Genomic DNA, 19,355 nt, shown 5'->3' on the forward strand with positions numbered 1-19,355 from the left:
ATGTGTCCAGCGCTTTAGTGTGAACCGCGTGCAATCCGTAGCAGACGATGCAGCGAACGTCCCTGACGTCACGGAGACCATGACGTCACGGTCCGACGTCACGGAGACCGTGACGTCAGGCAGTCCGCTTGCAGGCTCTCCTTCGAACGGCCATTTTCCCGCGCGGCGACCGAATTTGAAAGTGGTTGCAATAAACGTGCTATAATTAATTATATGTTGGTGGCTGACGCCTTTCGGTTCGATTTTCGTAATTACTGGGACCATAGGTATTCTTTACAGCATAAAAACTGAAAGCGAGAAATTTCGTGTCAGTACTCCTTTAAATGCTGCCACAGTAACGTACATTTTTAACACAGAGAGCATATTTTTATTCCTATATTACTAACTCAAACCTGTTTGCATGAAAATTACAAGTGCACGGGAAATGTTGCGCAAGAAAGGCGATATGGCTCGTGCGCATCGCAGCGCACGCTTACCGCGACATATCGAACTTTGATTATACCTGATATGGCTGGTCAGGTTGCTTTTAAGATTAAATCTAACGTCACACGCATTAATTACAAGTAATGGCGTTCAATCGTAACCGGTTGCCTAGTCATGTGATGCTCCAATGCGCGTCGGCTATGCCGTGCGCGCCACAGCGTCTGACGCGTCGACCGTTTCTTTCTCAAGGCTAGCGAGCCCACAGTCAAAACACAGCAATAACTAAGCGTGTAAACATCGCAAATCCGACTAAAAGTTCACTTCACGAACCGCTATCGCAAGCGCGCACACCGTGTCACCCTCCGGGGTCTGGCGACGGTAGAGTCACGCGCACCACGAAGCGTTCGATGACCTCCGCCTTTCGAGCCACACAACTTCCCGTAATCTGGCTCGTTATCTCTGGCATTCCCATCGCGATAACGTCCGTGTTGAATACCACAGATTGAACAGAAACTCGGCCGAGCGAAGCGGCGAAAATGAACTCAATCCGCTCACTACGCAGCTCAGGCGGCCGCCATCTTGCATTGCGCCCGTGACATCCAATGAGGAGGGTCGTTGTTCTGCGCCCCGACCGGAGGACCAATAGCGCTTCAGCATCTATTTCTAGCTTCGTTTGTGCGTCGTTTCTTTTCTGCCGTTTGTGCGTTTGTGAATGAACGAAGATAAAAGAGACGAGCGAAACCGGAAAGACGATCGCTCGGCCGATCTAACCATATCAAAATGGCCGCGCCCGGTGGCACCGTTACGGAGATAGAGCGCTCCGAAAATTGCCGTTTTTTCGCCCTTTTGCGCTGATAGTTTGTCACCGCGCCTGACAAAAGTATTTTTTTATGCCACTTTGCGACGCTTTTCAGCGTAAAAACTTTGCAGGCGCACAGAATAGGAAACATAGAAGCCGAATATGTGGATTTCAAAAAAACGATGTTTTGGTCATTTTTCCGAAGTTGAAAGCCGCGTCCCCCCTTAAGCCACGTTCAATAGTTTGAAATTGCCGCCACAGGCACACCTCCACTACTGGCGGGGTTCGGCCAAGCTAGGCTCTAAAAGGCATGCACTTTTTGGCACCAACCCTTCATAAAAAAAGATCTCGTTTTGACAAAGCTTGTGTGAATCATCGTTGCAGTGTTTCGGCTGAAGCGACTGCAACGCAAAATGGCAGCAGGCGATAAGACAAATAGGAAGCTAGCATCGCCACCAAAAAAGTAGAGCGGCCGAGCATTGAGAGAGCCCACCCTTCAAATCTTGTTAAAGTATGCAAGTCATCTCACCCTAACGGTGACCTGTCTTCCAGAGCCGTCGTCCGAGATGTCGAGGAGGGAACCCCGGAAACTGCCGTCAAGGTCTCCCGCCCGGTCCGGCAGCACACCGTCAGTCTTGCTAATTTCAACGTGCAGGCGGCCTGCAATCTGGTCGAATGTGCGACGGAACAAAAATGCGACAACAGGAGCTGAAATGCGAAGACAGCAATTTGGCAGAAAAACAACTGATAGTTTTGTAAAAAGAAGTACTGCATACCCACCACATGTATACAATTGTGAGTACAAAAAAGACTTTTTTTTTAGACCCTTCCCGAATCCTGTATTCATATTTTAGTGCCTGTGACGATCGCAACAGTTTGCTAAAAAAGTGAACTTATGACCGCTGTATGGCAATCAGCAGTCTTCAAAAAAAATTATAACATAAGTGATGTTTTTTTTTTTTACTAAACGTCCACTATGACAGTAGATACAAAACATATGACTGCTGGCGCATGGTAGAGAACATCGTATTGCTTCTACGTTACAGAATATCATGAGAAGACGCCTAGTGGAGCTGTCCACTGCCTTTTTTATAACAGCACAGTATGCCTTTTTATTTTCAAGCCATGAAACTACCTTCTTATTAAAACCAGTAAAGTCAATAGGGGGTGTTCACTCGTTGCCCCTGTAGTGTTTATATAAAGTTATTTAATAAGTTAAACAAACTCCTGTAGGAGACACTTAACCTCAGATTAAGGGAGGGAGGAAGAAGTGAAATTCAGACAGCTATGTAATGCAGAGGACTTTTAATACATGGACCACCATAGCAACTGCACGGCTACAGAGACATTGAATGAACAGCAGGGGAAACAGAAATCTTGGGAGGAGAAAGAGGAAAACTACGAGACAAAGATTAGATTTGGGTGACACAAGACTGTAACAGTTGGAAGTCTACAGAAGGCTTATGTCCCGGTGTGGAGCAGTTGATGATGACAATGATTGCAAATGTTAGCGCACATGCAAAAGAAACCTAAACTTTAGGCCTAGCACTTGCCAAACTTGACCAACCTCCATACTTACGTCACTTGGGCACTCTTGCCGCGCTGTTAGAAGACAAGCATGTGGGATGCACATCACTCAGGCATCTACCTATCTCAGAAGACGCAACGCTTTCGTCCGGGACGCTCGCTCACCTCTCCCTGCTGGCTGATGATGGGCACGTGGTAGCTGAGGCGGACATTGTGGAACAGCACCTCTAGGAACACGTTGGCCACGCCGATCAGGTTGTGGTTCTCCTGGGACTCGTAGAAGGGGTCCAGGGTGGACATCTTCGCATCCTTGTCATCCTGAGCCAGAGATTATGCGAACGGAACGCTTTAAGCCTAAATAAGCTAGTGCAAGTCAGAACTAACATTAAGGGATTTATGCCAACGTCTTAGCTGTTTCCAGCAAGACCAGCTCACTTTTGCAGACTCTAGGAGTTATGTGCTAGGAGTTATAAAAATTGAAGGAAGCTCACACCAACGCATGGCATCTCACTTCTCCTCCGTCTGTGTCGCTGATCTCGTCACCTCCGTTGGCGGCGCCAGAGATGGAAGATAAGTGAGATCGTCGAACACCAGGTCTGAGCTTCCTTTCATTTTATAAAAAAAGTTTCCACTCATGTGCTTCACCAATACAACTCAACCAACCATCCTTCATGGGTCATGCATTGATAAGACCTTAGCAAAGAATTTCTCTTTCAAGTAATAAAGGGTGTGGTAAAGTGGACTTCACTTGTCTCCCTGGTTACACTCTTTGTAGACATTGAGAACCAGTTGGGCTTGTTGGTACATAGTTAAAATGGTTGCACCGCAAAAACGACGACGGACGAGTGAGGAACAAACGGGACGCGCTCTTTAGCGCTCGTCCCGTTTGTTCCTCACTCGTCCGTCGTCGTTTTTGCGCTGCAACCATTTTAAGGGGGGACGCGGCTTTCAACTTCGGAAAAATGACCAAAACATCGTTTTTTTGAAACCCACATATTCGGCTTCTATGTTTCCTATTCTGTGCGCCTGCAAAGTTTTTACGCTGAAAAGCGTCGCAAAGTGGCATAAAAAAATACTTTTGTCAGGCGCGGTGACAAACTATCAGCGCAAAAGGGCGAAAAAACGGCAATTTTCGGAGCGCTCTATCTCCGCAACGGTGCCACCGGGCGCGGCCATTTTGATATGGTTAGATCGGCCGAGCGATCGTCTTTCCGGTTCCGCTCGTCTCTTGTATCTTCGTTCATTCACAAACGCACAAACGGCAGAAAAGAAACGACGCACAAACGAAACTAGAAATAGATGCTGAAGCGCTATTGGTCCTCCGGTCGGGGCGAAGAACAGTGACCCTCCTGATTGGATGTCGCGGGCGCAACGCAAGATGGCGGCCGCCTGAGCTGCGTAGCGAGCGGATGGAGTTCATTTTCGCCGCTTCGCTCGGCCGAGTTTCTGTTCAATCTGTGGTATTCAACACGCACGTTATTGCGATGGGAATGCCAGATATAACGAGCCAGATTACGGGAAGTTGTGTGGCTCGAAAGGCGGAGGTCATCGAACGCTTCGTGGTGCGCGTGACTCTACCGTCGCCAGACCTTGGTGGGTGACGCGGTGTGCGCGCTTGCGATAGCGGTTCGTGAAGTGAACTTTTAGTCGGATTTGCGATGTTTACACGCTTAGTTATTGCTGTGTTTTGACTGTGGGCTCGCTAGCCTTGAGAAAGAAACGGTCGACGCGTCAAACGCTGCGGCGCGCACGGCATAGCCGACGCGCATTGGAGCATCACATGACTGGGCAACCGGTTACGATTGAATGCCAGTAGTTGTAATTAATGCCTGCGACGTTAGATTTAATCTTAAAAGCGACCTGAAAAGCCATATCAGGGATAATCAAAGTACGATATGTCGCGGTAAGCGTGCGCTGCGATGCGCGCGAGCCATATCGCCTTTCTTGTGCTACGTTTTTTTTTTTCCTGTGCACTTGTAATTTTCATGCAAACAGGTTTGAGTTAGTAATATAGGAATAAAAATATGCTCTCTGCGTTAAAAATGTACGTTACTGTGGCAGCATTTAACAGTGATTTTTTTAGGGAAATTATTGATACCATTGCTTAGGGCATACTGGCTGTGCTGCGAGAAATATTGGATGCCTTGAATGTCAAAAGTATTAAAAAAATATGCTCTTGCATTGAAGTTGGGAGTTATGCAGAATACTCTACCAAGCTTCAAAGTAGCTCATTTTCATCCTTGTGGTATGCAAACTTTTGGCAATGAACACCTGCACGTATGAGTACTAAGTTGCTGTGCCAGGCAAGATAAAACATAAAAAAAGCCAGAAATGTTCAAATTTAAGTAAAAGAAATGCTTAACTTGTTGCCATGGTGACAACACTGCAAAAGGAGGTTGTCCACTGCGATACAGCCAACCAGCTAACCTACTTTGCATTGAAAGCCCATTGAAACCCATCTTCCCCTCCGTTTGGTTTGCAAAGGGGGTATGTACTCTTCACGGAGGAGCTGAAAATGATGTTTTCTGGAAAGAGAAAGGCTGAAAAGGCACTCCAATTTCAAGGCAAGGCCTTCCAGAAGCCCCATGTTCAAAAGGACATGAAAGGCTACAACCGTGACGACTTTTGATATGTGAAACCTATGTTGCAACTTCGGAAGCCGTTTTCTCAAAACAGTTTTTTTTGCCACCTGTGTCGCTTGTACCAGGGATTTCTTCGTGACCACTGGGTCTATTTTGATTCCGTTTCTTGCATTACATTCCTTGATGAACAGTTCAGGTCGTGACACTTTTGGTTTTCCAGATTTGTTTTTTGTGACTTTTTTATTCAAATAGTCGTTCACAGTCGACATGCCTGTTGCACATTAACCTCTAAAAAAATGAAAACTAAAAAATATTGTTTTGTAAAAAAAAAATTCTAAAACTGTCACGACCTCGCCCATTCATTTGGGAATGCAAAGCACTTCGAACAAGTTTTCTATCGTGTTTTATAAGTCGCTCAAGCTCGGTACAAGCGGAACAGAAAGAAAATTTAATAAATAAAAAAGTTATCAAAATATTATCTTGAAATTTTTATGGTGTTATCACAGAAGCATTTCCAGTTGCTGTGCCAATTTTCATCAAAATCCACTCAGAAATAAAAAAGTTGATTTTGAAAGCCACGTCCCCCCTTAACTCTTTGTAGAGCCACGTGTATGAATTCAAGCGACATCGCAAGGGTAATCGTTGTGGGTGCCGTTTACAGCTCCACTTTCCAACCACCTTCACAGGGTTGATTGGCGCATTTTTATTCGTTCACGGGAGTTTTCCGCTGACACCGACGGTTGCGACAGAACCCTTGGCTGGTAAAGGTATACTGCGTCGCAGTAAAACAGAGACCCGAACGTGGAATAAGTGACGCCAGGGGAAGCCAACTCGCCTTGAGGGGCAGCCCTTTCTCTTTGCGGTCCTCGTACATCTCGCGCATGTCGATGACCTTGTTCTCCAGCTTCTCCATGGACCACACCTGGCTGCCTTCCTTCTTGCGCTTCACCAGGATGGCCGGCTCGCTCACAAAGGCGCTCCGCTGCGCCAGGGCAATGCGTGCGGGACAAAAAAGACGGCTCGAATACGCGGTTCCGAGTCTCTATCTGCAGCGGAAGACACTGCTGTGAGCGAAAGCCCTGGCGAGAGGGCCTTCAAAAGAAGCCATGAAAACAAAGTATGACTCTGTTTATTAACCTTTCATTAATTATTTGTTAACTCTGTTTATTAACACACTCTCGACTGCATTTCAGCCAAAAAAATACAAATTTTGTAACTGAAAAAGAGTAAATTATTATTTTTCAGCTTTAAAACTTTTTCAGCTTTCAATCGTTTATTTGCATGCCCAGGAACAGCCGGGTGGGCCTTTGTGCTGACGCACGGAAACAAAAACACACGAAACATGATGTACTATAATGAGCAATATGAAAGGGAACCCAGGAACGCGTGGCAAACAGCCTTGAAACAGACTCGGAGCAATACGCGGATGGCGCTGTGAAAAACAAAGAGGGACCCCTAACTTTTGGCACCCCCCCCCCCCCCCGCAGGCCTTTATGCAAAGCAGCAGCTTACGTCGTTTCGCTGATAATACGGTATCTTCCAACAGCCGATAAGACACTCGGCGGGAATGGGAACAGTTGTCAGAAAAGCGTCCCCCTTTCCCCTTTGTTTCCGACAGCGGCCGCTGCGTATCACTCATAGCTGGGTCTGAGGGTGTTTTCTATGCGTTCCTGTGTTCCCTTTCCTATTGCTCATAATAGTACATATCTCGCAAAGAAAAAATATGAGGGTAATAGTAGTGGTTACGCACGAAGAAAACTATACATTTTAACGTAAATGCACACAAACCCACACATTTACAAGCAACCACTCATACACACAAGTAATGCCTAACAGTGTGGCATATCTTACTGAAGTAAGACGAGTCAATTAAAAGCGAATAAGAAAGAAGAGAGCAAAAGAATGCCTTATAATAAATAATAATAACAACAACAACAATAAATATCAATAACTAAATATATTCTTTTTTTCTTGTCTTTCTGCATTTTTTCATGCAACTAGTGTTATTGTTACTGTACATTTGGATTCCCAATCCTGCCTAAGGCCTGGCACTCAGGCTGGCAGTATTAAATAAATAAATGTATCTGCATGTTGCCATTCAGGTGATACGATCAAATAAAACTGCGGAAACAATGGCAACAACACATTCATGTTGCCTGGTAATGGCTTTTGGTTGGTGGCTACCAATGGCACAAGAAAATGTCTGTATTGTCATGAGGACACGACGAGACAGTGGCTTGTCAACAGCTGCAACTTCAAACTGTTTTCTTCCTATCTACCTTCTAATCTGTAATTTCCATTGTAAATTTGCGATAAAATTAATGTTGTTATTATTGGGCAGAAGCAGTTTTTTGAACAAATCCAACTTGTATTTTGTCAGATCACGATGACAGTAAAACTTCGCTTCAGTTAAAAAAAACTGCGGCCCCCTGAGAGTAACCAAGAACCAAACCTTAACACAAATGGTGTTTGAAAAACTACGTAGCTATCAAGAAAACAGAGGATAGGACAGTGGCACCCCAAACATCCCCCAGTAGCACAAACATTTCATTGGATTATGCCGGTAAAACCAAGCACAAACAAAAGCAGATCGTGGGCATAAAAAAATAATTAATTTCATGGAAATTCAGACCAGTCTTTCGTCTCCTATGTTTTGTGACAACTAACACAGGGCTGTCTTCTCTAGAAATTTGGCCAGTCTGTCGTCCGGGCCAGTGTTGCATTACAATGGGCAGGTCAACTGCAACACACTCTCTGCGCACTCACCGCGATTGCCATTGAGGCATTTCTAACTAAAGTACTGTTCTAATAACCATTCTTTGTAAGGTTATTTAATTCTCTAACTTTTTTATCACCTGAATTATTTTTCCTATGAATTAAAAGTGGAAAATTAGCGTCGTCTGCTTGCACGCCACTTTTAGCTATGGTTGTCTCAACTCAGTGGTGAGCAGACGATCAGAGCCGTCAAAAATTTTAAAATTCCTAAATAAATTTATTTAGACCCAAAAAAGGATGCAAAGCAATAATAATATCAGCAAAAGCTAGAGACAACAATTTAGTTTTTAGAAAAATGTTTAAGTAGAAAAACGGGCCAGTACACCGAGAGGGCGCTGCAGTCGACAGGTGTGCTGTCTGCCTGTGGCTTTCATCACAAAAAAAAATCCCGCTGAATGCCTCGGATGGCAGACAAGCCAAGTTTCTAGAGACTATAACAGGACTGCAAAAAATTACCCTGAAACCAGCAACAGCTCCACAAGTGGATGGAGTCGTGGTGCCGTCTGTGAGCGGGTCTTGTAAAGACACAATGACTTCCGTTCTTTGAATTTCAGTGTGGTCCTACAAATTTAAATCCCCCATGCACTCACATTGGGGGTGCACGGCAATGGCTTGGAAGCCCTTTAATACGTAGTCATATCGGGCCGTCACAGTGTTTTTATTTGCATCGCTTTGCATTGACTGTTTCTGACCAGAGCATTTAACGCCTCACCTAGTCGCATGATGGTATTTATGATGGTGTTTATCATGGTAATCGCACGCTGCGCAGAGCCGTAAGTCCCCACAGTGGTCTGGGTAGCACGAATGGCCCATTCAAACCCATACCTCTGTCCTTTTCCTCCCAGCGGGCACTGTGGCAGCAGGCACTCCTAGTCACCACTACTGGTCAATGAGTAAACATCATCATTGTGGCTAGGAGGGATTGTTCCAGATACACATGGCATCGCAGATGCCGCAAAATGTTGCCAATACAGTCACCACTACAAAAATTTCACATGTCATCTTAAAAAGACCGTCGAAAGTTGGCTGCCTGCGTTGGGCATTCAGTGCTGCTGAAAAAAACGGAGCCTGTGGCCGCACACAGGCCATCGTGAAGGGGCTACAAGGGGCGGGGTTACAACTTATTGTAACCCCGCAACGAAAGAGTACTCTACCTTGCGGTTGGGGCTGAGGTTGGCGGCAGGTATCTGGAGGGTGACCTTGAACTCGGTGTGCTTGCCCATCTCCTCGGCCAGGAAGTTGGCTTCCCGCACGAGGGCGTTGGCACGGACAATGTCTTCCCGCAGTTTGGCCAGGCTCTTCTTGAACAGCTCGTCCCTGCAATGACACAGACAGGGATGGATATATACTACGCAGTATATAGATAGACGCCGAGAGAGAGACAAATAGAGAGAGAGAGGAAAAGAGAGAGGTGGAGAGGGAGGGAGGGAGGGAGGGAGATAGAGAGAGAGGCACGATGTTTAGAGGAGCCAAAGTGTGATGTCCAAAGCTAGCTCCCAAGCTAGCTGAGGGAAGACATGAAGACATTCGTACAATTTTTTTTTAATTTGTTGCTTTTCCCCTATTCACTAGTACTCAGCTTTCTCATGGTCCTCGCTTCAAAACACTTATAAACTTTTCAATTTTACTTATACCCTAATAAGACACCTTTTTTCTTTCTTACAAGCTAGATACAAAAGCATACTCTAAAAATTGTAAATTTCAGTTTTTGTAGTGGAAATCCCAAAGTAATATTTGCTTGCACTTCAATTTAAAACAATCAAAACCATAATATTACTTGATTCGCATTTAGTTCGAAAGCAAAATTTGCTATTCGTAAATCTCTACAATTTACATAACACTAAATAATTCCCGCAAGTTTTCTGACAGACAAAAACTGTCAAGAAACTTGTTCTCTCTTCAAGGCAAAGAAGCTTTCAGGGCAATCGGCCAGTTTTAGGAGAGTATCTCTAAGAAAAAAAACCCTTATCTCAGACACCACACCCATAGCACAAGACTTTCTACTGCAGAATGTTGTCCTTCTAAACCCTACTGCATGTAAAGTCTGAACCAAAACTTATAAACATTTAAAGTGCCAAAAAAAAAAGGCCAAGGTTTTGCGCTTCTCACACACGCCACTTCATAGAGGGAAAGACGGGACAGTGACATGAAAGAAAGAAAAAATGAAAAGCGAGAGTGCCAGTACCGCTCCTTGGCCCACCGCTCCATGCGGGAGGCCACGCTGGGACTGGGCAGCCCGGAAGAAGCCGCCTTGGCCCCCAGCGGGTCAAAGGGCGAGTAGGGTGCATACGGCGTGGACGGCGACATCTGGTTGCGCAGCAGCTGCAGCTGACGCTCGTACATCTGACGCTGCTTCTCCAGGGCGTCTGCGCAAGGATGGGAGAGGAGAACAGTGACGAGGAAGGAAGAGGCACGGAAGATGACAGATGCAAACACACACGCACAGGTGGGCTGGCTGCCTGCCAGACAGGCAGCTGACAGCTTGATTGCTTCAGCAGCATAACGGAGCCTGAGAATAGAGACAGAGTAGAACTCTGTGGCTCGTCGCAACTGCCTAACTGGACAGCCAGTGCGGAACGCTGCCTCTTGTGAAACCCTTTGTCGTAGCATAGACTGTTTATGAATATCCTCTATTACAAATTAAGTGAATGTTACTGTTAATTCAGCCTCAGTTATTTCTATTTCATCACTTCAATTGATCAAATTTTTTGGTCCCACTAGACTATAAATAGGGGTGTAAAATATCCCCAGTTGGGACATTTGATATACAGCGCTGACTGCTCATAACATGCTTCAGGAGCCAGGAAAATCTGCGGCACTATAACCAGCACGTGCATAAACCAAGCCACCCCATACAAGCATTCTTTGTTCATCACTTAAATAAACACCATTTAGAAATATAGCTAGAGCCCCCCCCTTTTTTTTTGCATCGGGCGCTGCTGCATGGTTCTTTAAAATCGCAATCACAACACGTGAATTTCGAAGAATAGAGGAACGCAGAATAGACGGCAGAAGCCTAGCCAATACCCCCAGAGCACCACGCTACTTCGATCATTGGCGATAAGGGAAAGTTGGACTGGTCTAGGCTTGGCTAGTATAGGTTAGATTTAACCAAACTGGATTAGAATTAAGTTGCAGGTTTTACGTGTCACAATGTAATTTTGTGGCGTGGCAGCTCATTATCTACAGAGGGCCTCTGCCGACACTGCACACTTCGGGGCCAGATGAATGTGAAATAGAATGCCGCGACACTCGAGGCCAAATTTCAAGTGTCAAATATATCTCAAGCCATTGAAGAAGCCGCAAAAGCCTAGCGCAAGAGTGTCACTACACCAAAGAACCATTGCAGAGTTTTCCCACGCACGACCAACGGCGACCCACAAGGTGTCGTAGAATTTTATTAGGGCTCACTTTTAGATGTCTAATGAGTAAAAACTGGGACAGGAGTTTGAAAGCAGGGACAGGTCTATGCAGTGTCACAAATGTCTTTCATCCCGCCACGCTGTCAGGCCGGTCTTCCGACTCACTGTGTTTGTCCTCCTCATGCTGCTTCTCGAGCGAGTGCATGGCCGTCTGGATGGGATCGTTCACCAGTTCCTTCATCATGATCTCTTCCCGGGCAAACTCGTAGTCGATGGGTCGGTCGAGGGTCGGCGTCTCCATTGCGCCAGCTGGACAAAGAAACAGAAGAAGGAAATCGATGCCCGTTCAGTTCACACTTCGGAAAACTTTGAAGGAAACTGCCCTGGCTATTAAACAAAAGAAACACTTGCTGTTTCTGTGGCTCCGTTAAACCGTAATGAGAAGAAAAACAGCACTTTGTATGTTTTGAAGGGATGGGGGCAAGGAACACAAAACGTTGCGCTGTAGTGCCATCAGAGCACTTATCGAGCCCTCCTACTTCTGTGAAGATTGTAGACCAGTGAAGCTGTGGATAACTATATTGAGTTATGTGTGGCGAGTTGCTACATTGAGTGAGTAAAGACAGATACGCACAAGGTTTAATTATAATTCTCATATCATTTGGCTCATGATAGTTGCAACAAAACACGAGTTACAGCCATTTTCTGTAACCACGCTACCTTCGTAGAAAGACATGCATTGACAGCAGCCGAGAATGCTGTAACGTTTAGAAATTCACTGTGAGCGGACTACCTAATCGTGACAAGTAAACGAAACTGGGTGTAATGATACAGTCATCCTACCGGCCAATTTCAGTGTAATTTTTTTCCCACGATACCTCCATTAGATGGAGAGCTACAGAGCATTCTACACAAGCCCCAGAGCGAAAGCGTGTGATTCTTTGTCGACATGACCCAATAGGCGCACATGATTTTGGTCAGAACGTAGCGCAAGACAGCTTCACTGTACAATCTCAGATGTCATGTGGTATCTGCATACCAATGGCTTAAGTGAGGTCCATAACAACAAGAAAAAAGGACAATACCTTAATTCTTTTCAATGCTCTTTGATCTTAGATGGCAGTATGGAACCTTGTACAATGAGCGGTATAAAATCGAGCTAGAGGAACATTTGACACATGCACATATTCATATACACATTTTCCACCAGATGTAGAAATATTACACTTCCCAGGTAACTGACTGCAGCCAGCTGGATTCAGCAGCTATACACAGTGCTAAAAAATAGCAGTTTTAGCATACAGACCTACCATATTTCTGCACGTATAACCCGCACCAAAAATGCGAAAATTTCAGTGGCAAAGTGAGGGTGTGGATAATACGCAGGGTTTTTTCTTTAGTGCAGCTTCACGGCAATGCGTGTCGTGCCGTGAAGCTCCTATGCAGTGACACTGACTGAGCCTTCCATGGCAGCGATCATGCAAACCATACAAGGACCAGGAAGAAAAAACAAAGACGAGCGCACTCTAACAACTGAATTCTATTGGTGAATTGTGATGTTTGTTTTGCAGTCAGTGTATTATAGTAGCTAAATGTACGCTTTTTCTGTCTATATAATATGTGATGTGTTGCTTGAGCAGCAACTTTGGTGCAGCCTTTCCTATATCAAATGTGTGGACAATACGTGAGGATTTCTTTTTCTTTTCAAACGGGCTGAAAATGAAGGTGCAGATTATGTGCAGGGGCAGGTTATGCGCACAAAAATACAGTAATTCTATGAAACGGCACGTAGAAATACACTTACAAGACATACGAACACACAAGTCAACGTAGTCGATCAGGTTAATCGGTTCAATAAATGCTAGCGCACACAAGCTTCGGCTACAGAATGCACACGGCACGGCAACGCACGCACAGATGCGACACTCACCGGCCTGGGCTCGTGGACAGTTGACCCTGAAGAAGTGGTTGTTGCCCCACAAAACTCGGTCGCCGTGGTGAAGCTGTGTCTTGGACACAATGGCCGATCCATTGACGCACGTCCTGCACGACAACCCGGAAAGACCCAAACAGTTTGCCACTGCCTCCCTTGAGAACACAGTTCAGATCCATTTTGGGCACCACTTTCATTAAGTCTTTTTCAAACGTTGCATTTCACGTCAATCCAAGTCAAAAACGACGACGCCAGGAAAGGGCAAGGCCACATGCGGCCACAGCGCCAATTTAGAAAGTGCTTGACCAAGCAGACAGTGTTTGCCAAGTAGCAAATGTCCCGTGTTTGTGTCGCGCCGCACCAAGGCTGCGTTCAGCTTCAACAGGTCAGCACAGTATCAACAGACTTCGGATGCTGCGTACTTAACGTAGTGGGGAACACAAGTCCGATGTAACTATCATAATTACTCGTATCTAGGCCCATACTTTTTTTTTTAAAAGTCATTTATGAAAGCCAGGGGTTGGCTTAGATTCAAGAAAGTGGCTTTCCTGTCACCGAGACACTCAACGCCACCTCGCGGCCACAGGCTTGCAGCTTGCAGGTTTGCAGTAGAATGTACTAGAAGCAGCTTCTTCTAGTACACTCTATTTGCAGGCTCTATTTTGCTTCTTTGAACGTTGTGAACCCAGCTCTCGGTATTCCGTGCTTGCTTGCTTACGCCGCCGCGTGACTTTGAGAAGCTCCCTCCCATGTTCGCGCAACAATGGTGTCCACCAGGCGGCGCTACTACACCGTGGCTTTTAAGCAGAAGATGAAGCCTTGGAGGCCGAGATAACTTAAACCTCCAGGCACAGCACGACTTCGGCGTGGATGAGAAAAACATGCGTCAATGGCGGAAGAAGTGGAACAAACTTTTCAACTGCACTTCCAAGGGAATGGCCTTCACAGGACCCATGAAAGGTCAACACCACAATGTGGAGAAAGAAGTCGCTGACTTCACTCGGCAGCAAAGAGAAGGTGGAATGCCTGCGATGGTGGAGATGATACAGGCGAAGGCAAGGAAGATGGCAAACATTCACGGCGTCGCACGGACTCAGTTCGAGGCCAGCGGGGGTTGGGTCACTCGCTTTATGAAGTGTTTGGGGTTCAGCCTGCGACGGTGGACGTCTGTGCCAATAGCTACGCCCTGGCGTCAAGGAGGAGGTAGTCGCATTGCAGCGCTTTGTTATCAAGAAGCGACTGGAAAAGAAGTACAGACTTGGCCAGATCGCTAACGCTGATCAGACCTTGGGGTATTTTGACGTGCCTGTGGCCTACGCCGTGAACGAGAAGGGCGCGAAAGGAGTGAAAGTCAAATCTGCAGGCTACGAGAAGCAGCTCGCCACCGTGATGTTGTGTTGAACGGCCGATGGGGAAAAGCTGCCGCTGTATATTATTTTTAAGAGGAAGACTCTTCCAGCCAGGGAAGTTTTCCCTAAAAATCGTCGTACGATCCCTCGAGAATGGTTGGATGAGCAGTCCCCTTGATGTTGATGACGACGACGCGTGAGCATTGAACATGCTACGACAAGCGCCACAAGCGTTTTTATAAAAGTGCATGTTCTAGCCTCAGTCCAGTGCCTTTTTTTTACATTCGAGGTGAACTTTTTTTTATTTTCGGACCTCCCGAATTTCGGGGGTTGGCCTAAAATTGAGGGCGGCCTAGATTCGAGCAAATACGGTAAGCCCTGCACATTAACCGGGGAGCCTACCACCAGCTCCCCAAAATATTCACACTTTCCCAAAACAGTAGTAGGAACAAAATGGAGCAATGGGAGTGTGCCTCACCTGGCTCCCTCGAGGGGCATTATGTACAGCTCAGGGCCCTCAATGGTGATGATGCAGTGCTCGGGCATGATCCCCAGGCCACTCAGCTGGATGTCCTGCTCAGACGGCGCATCGGGCCGGCCCACCAGGGTCCTCTCCTGCAGAGACGACAATGGGCAGAGGTGTCTCGAACACATCAGACCCCCCAACCAGCATGATGCAGAATGCTAATCCTAATTGCAGTTTAAGGCAGAGTGCTAATGCTAATAGGACAGAATGCTAATATTGCAGTTCAAGGCAGAGTTGGAGCTAGAACTGAGGTTGAGACAGGTGTCACAAGCAGATTGACAACTAGCCACATTTGCCAAGATTGTGGAGTACAACCATCCTCAGTAACAACAAGAATGCTCAGAGAACCCTCCAAGCAAGAAAATCCTTCAAATAGAGGATCCCCCAAACGAAGGGCCGTCTTGCGCATGACATCATTTTGGTACGGCTGCGCATGGAATGTCCTATGGCTCAAGTGATGGTCCTCCACAGTGCTCTGTGCAAAACCCTCTTCTTCAAGGAGTGTCATACTCCAGAGAAGTATCACAAATATCTTTTTTCTGGTTTCTCTGACTGCGCAAATTTCTTGTTTATATGCTGTGACTGCGCAGCTTGTTTCTGGCACAACAATTTTAGTTCCTGTAAATTTCATTGCAGCTACAAGCCCTTAGACATTTTTCGCTACTATTAAAAATATCCCTGACCACAGAGGCAAATTTTTAACTGAAAAGTTAGACCCTCAAAGCGTTACTGATATAACAGGAAACGGGAAACTACAGCCACTGACATTTTCGAGCCTTCTTTGTTGCTCGCGCAAAATCGAGTGCCCACTAAGTGTTCCAAATACCTTCATTACAGTGTTATTTAAAAATCCTGAGCTCACAAAAAAAATTGGGATTTGTTACAGTTATACTCTATTTCCACTCCCTGTAGTAAGTTAGATTCAACGCACCAAAAGGAGAAAACTGATAAAGTGTAAACAAACTCCCCTGCAGGCCCCCCTTGGCCGCTAATGAATTGTACCCGAGTCATTCACAGCAGTGATGCTCAAAACTGACGAGACATCAGGAGATATGTGATGGAACACTTTAGAGAGGACAGAAACTGGTCGATAAGCTATGTGCTGTCAAAGAGAATTTCTTATGCCCCCAAACACCGTTTCATGTTCCCTGTAAGCAAGATTCGGCCCTCTTTCAGAAGGCTCAATGTAACAACGCACATTCTGAAAAAGTAAATGCCAGGAAGACGAATTTTTATCCCAGCAAAAGCCAACTTCAGGCATTGGTGTTGAGTTCAGAGGTCTTGGAATGATGATGTCGTGACTGAAATAGCAAGAGCAAGCTCCCAAGCGAGTCCGCAGGCCAGTTTCTTGCAGTGCCCACCTTCATGTAGTAGACGAGCAGTTCGTTGAGCGAGGGGTCAGCGTTGAGGTTGACCATGTAATACTTGTCGTTCTCCACCTTGATGCCAGACGCCTGGACCGAGATCCCCATCTTCTCCAGGGCCTGCTGCCGCTCCTGGAGACAGAAGTAGGCGGGAAATTTAAACGTTAAAAAAATTGGACGCAGGAAGCGCAGGCATTAAGAACTAACGTTGGCGGATAAAATGACGCACCGGTTGCAGACAAGCAAATTGGATTCAGTTCACCAATGCAAACTTGGTGTGTTCAGTCCCCTTGGTATTATTTTTTTCTCGTTACTACTTTCCGGTAGAGCAGAGGTTCGTGTCTGCTTTAAGACAAACTCACAAAAAGACACTGACGTAATGAACTGATGACACGTCAACCATAGCCTTTCAGCTTTGCAAAGTATCAAGAACGAAAAAACCCTAATGCCTTTCCCAGCAGTATTTCTTTTATTGCCTATTGCATTAACACCCCATAATGCCAGGGTGTTGCCATTGGGTCCTTACCTGGTGGATTTTTTCTGTCTTCCGTAGCTTCTCTTCCCAGGTCTGCGAAATTTCCTGCATCAGAGTCTCAGACTCCCGCAGACGTTCACTCAGCCCTTCTGGCGTCTGGAAAGAAAAAAACACCAAGAACTGTCTCATCACAAGAAGCAAGAGTCGCTTGATCGACAAAAGAAGTGGCTAGGACGGCTGGCTAAAAATGCTACAAATGGAAAGCACTGCTTAGACTTTGAGGTGCTTCAGATTAATCAAGACTGCCTGAAGCTATTCGCCTCCACCAAAAAACATGGCCCTGTAGCCATAAAACGCAAGGTGACATTGTGCTTCAAAGCAAGATGGCACATCCACCAAGTCTTCGCAGTGTGAGACCATCACACCGGGACTTGCCCTACCAAGCTTATACCTCCGTCACACGGCAAATCTAATGTCATTCAAAGTGGATGACATTAGCTGTTAATGACATTCGGCTCGGCCGTGCGGGTCTACACGGCGAAACAAATGTCATTTGATTGTGATAGCGGTGACGATTAGCGAGCTCGCAAAACCGCAAAAAATTACATTTCAAGCGCATCTAGAATGTTTTCACAAGTAATATTTTAGAAAAAAACGTAACAAAGGATGATTTTTTAAATAAAAAACAAGAAAACCACCGATTTAAGTGACACCAGTAGACATCGCAAGCCGAGACAAGTCTGCAAAAAATCCGGATTCGGCTAGCGCGCGCACTGGGGACAAGATTTTCTTTTTTGTTAGTACTTGTTTATCTTTCTTTATTTGAACAACAACACAATAAAGAAAATATAAGTTTACTGACAGTTTTTAGAAACAATATTTTCTGGTTTATTACTGAATTTTTCTGCTTAGGGGCGCGCTACTGCTGTCGAGGCTACTCATTTGACCACTAACTGAGGTCCGGGACCTCAGTTAGCCACTAAATGTCATTCGCCTCAAATGTCATTCGGTATTCTCGTGTAGCGCCGAATTAATGTCATTTAGAGCGAATGACATTTGCTCTAAATGTCATTAGATCTGCCGTGTGACAGGGGTATTAGATGAGTGCACGCAAAAAGCATGCAGGTAGAAGTATAGTTTGAAATCTTGTCAGCTTGATTCAATACTTTGGCATCCACAATGACGTCCAGGTTTCGTGATGCTAAGGGATTCTGATTGCTAGGCACTGCCTAGTTGTCTTTGACCTAGGCTTCACGAAGACGACGATAACTCAGGGCCACGAAACTAAAAAAAAGTTTATTAGAGTGAACCTTCACTCCAAAGCAAACTACGATAAATGAAGACGTGAAGGGTAAGCAAGCTGCAAAACAAATTGGCACACACGGATGAGATTTGGTGCACCAAAAGTCTTGTTGTTTGATAGGCCGGTATTAAAGTTACAGTGCGGCTGTTTCCAGAAATGTGCAAGAGAATGTAGAACAGTTGCAGTGAGCAGGGAAATCCCTAGACGAGCTAATCTAGGCTTGAGTACCATGAGACGGGATGCAAGACACAAACAAACAAAATAAATCTGGGGCTGATTCCCCTTCCAGAAAAGAAGGCCTCTCCCCGATCCATGGGAGAGGCCTTTGCCCTGCAGTGGGCGGAGATGGAATGATGATGATGACGATGATGACGAAACACACTAACGCTGCTAAGGAGTGGACGACACATGCTTTTCCTGCACCAAAAGCGGGATCATCTGTCTAAACATCCACTACTCTCTTCCATGGGAGTGGAACCGCCCTTCCTCACACCCCCAACCTGCTACCAGCAAAATCACAGCAATGAAGCATTGAGAAGTACGGGAAGACATCGTATTCGACAATGACAATACACATTCCGTTACTACCGTGGCATGCTTGAGCTGTCCCCGGAGCATCTCGACCTCCTCGCGGAGCTCGCGGATGATGCGGGCGTTGGGGTCCTCGTTGACCACGGCGTGGTTGATGATGCGCTTGGCCCGGTCCGCGTACCGCAGCGTGGACAGGGTCTCCTCGTAGTTGTCCGCCGCTGGGCTGATGGCGGCCACCATCACGGTGCGGCTGTTGCCACCCAGGTTGTCCTGCGGGGTGCAATCATAGTGCCACCGAGATCACTACCACGTACGTCTTGGAGACGAACACCCCCGCACATTCGCGATGATTGATTGATTGCAGGGTTCAACGCGCCAACGCAACACAGCCGATGAGGCTCGCCGT

The 19,355-nt window shown here is 46.1% G+C and overlaps 1 protein-coding gene across 2 annotated transcripts in view; it reads right to left on the reverse strand.

Moving 5' to 3' along the window:
- Khc-73 (Kinesin heavy chain 73) overlaps positions 1–19,355 on the reverse strand; it is a 137,194-nt gene that overhangs the window by 61,308 nt on the left and 56,531 nt on the right. For both annotated transcript variants that reach the window (XM_077681745.1, XM_077681746.1), the window contains exons 10-20: positions 19,007–19,219; positions 17,167–17,271; positions 16,638–16,772; positions 15,229–15,365; positions 13,399–13,511; positions 11,634–11,777; positions 10,292–10,472; positions 9,261–9,423; positions 6,167–6,313; positions 2,915–3,067; positions 1,752–1,889 (exon numbers count right to left, since the gene is read on the reverse strand). In XM_077681745.1, the coding sequence (XP_077537871.1) occupies positions 1,752–1,889; positions 2,915–3,067; positions 6,167–6,313; positions 9,261–9,423; positions 10,292–10,472; positions 11,634–11,777; positions 13,399–13,511; positions 15,229–15,365; positions 16,638–16,772; positions 17,167–17,271; positions 19,007–19,219 (1,629 nt within the window). The remainder of the gene's footprint in view (positions 1–1,751; positions 1,890–2,914; positions 3,068–6,166; positions 6,314–9,260; positions 9,424–10,291; positions 10,473–11,633; positions 11,778–13,398; positions 13,512–15,228; positions 15,366–16,637; positions 16,773–17,166; positions 17,272–19,006; positions 19,220–19,355) is intronic.

The sequence above is a fragment of the Haemaphysalis longicornis genome, unplaced genomic scaffold (genome assembly GCF_048455015.1).
Source record: "Haemaphysalis longicornis isolate Haplotype H1 unplaced genomic scaffold, Haemaphysalis longicornis Haplotype H1 scaffold_8, whole genome shotgun sequence".
In the NCBI taxonomy this organism is placed as follows: Eukaryota; Metazoa; Arthropoda; class Arachnida; order Ixodida; family Ixodidae; genus Haemaphysalis; species Haemaphysalis longicornis.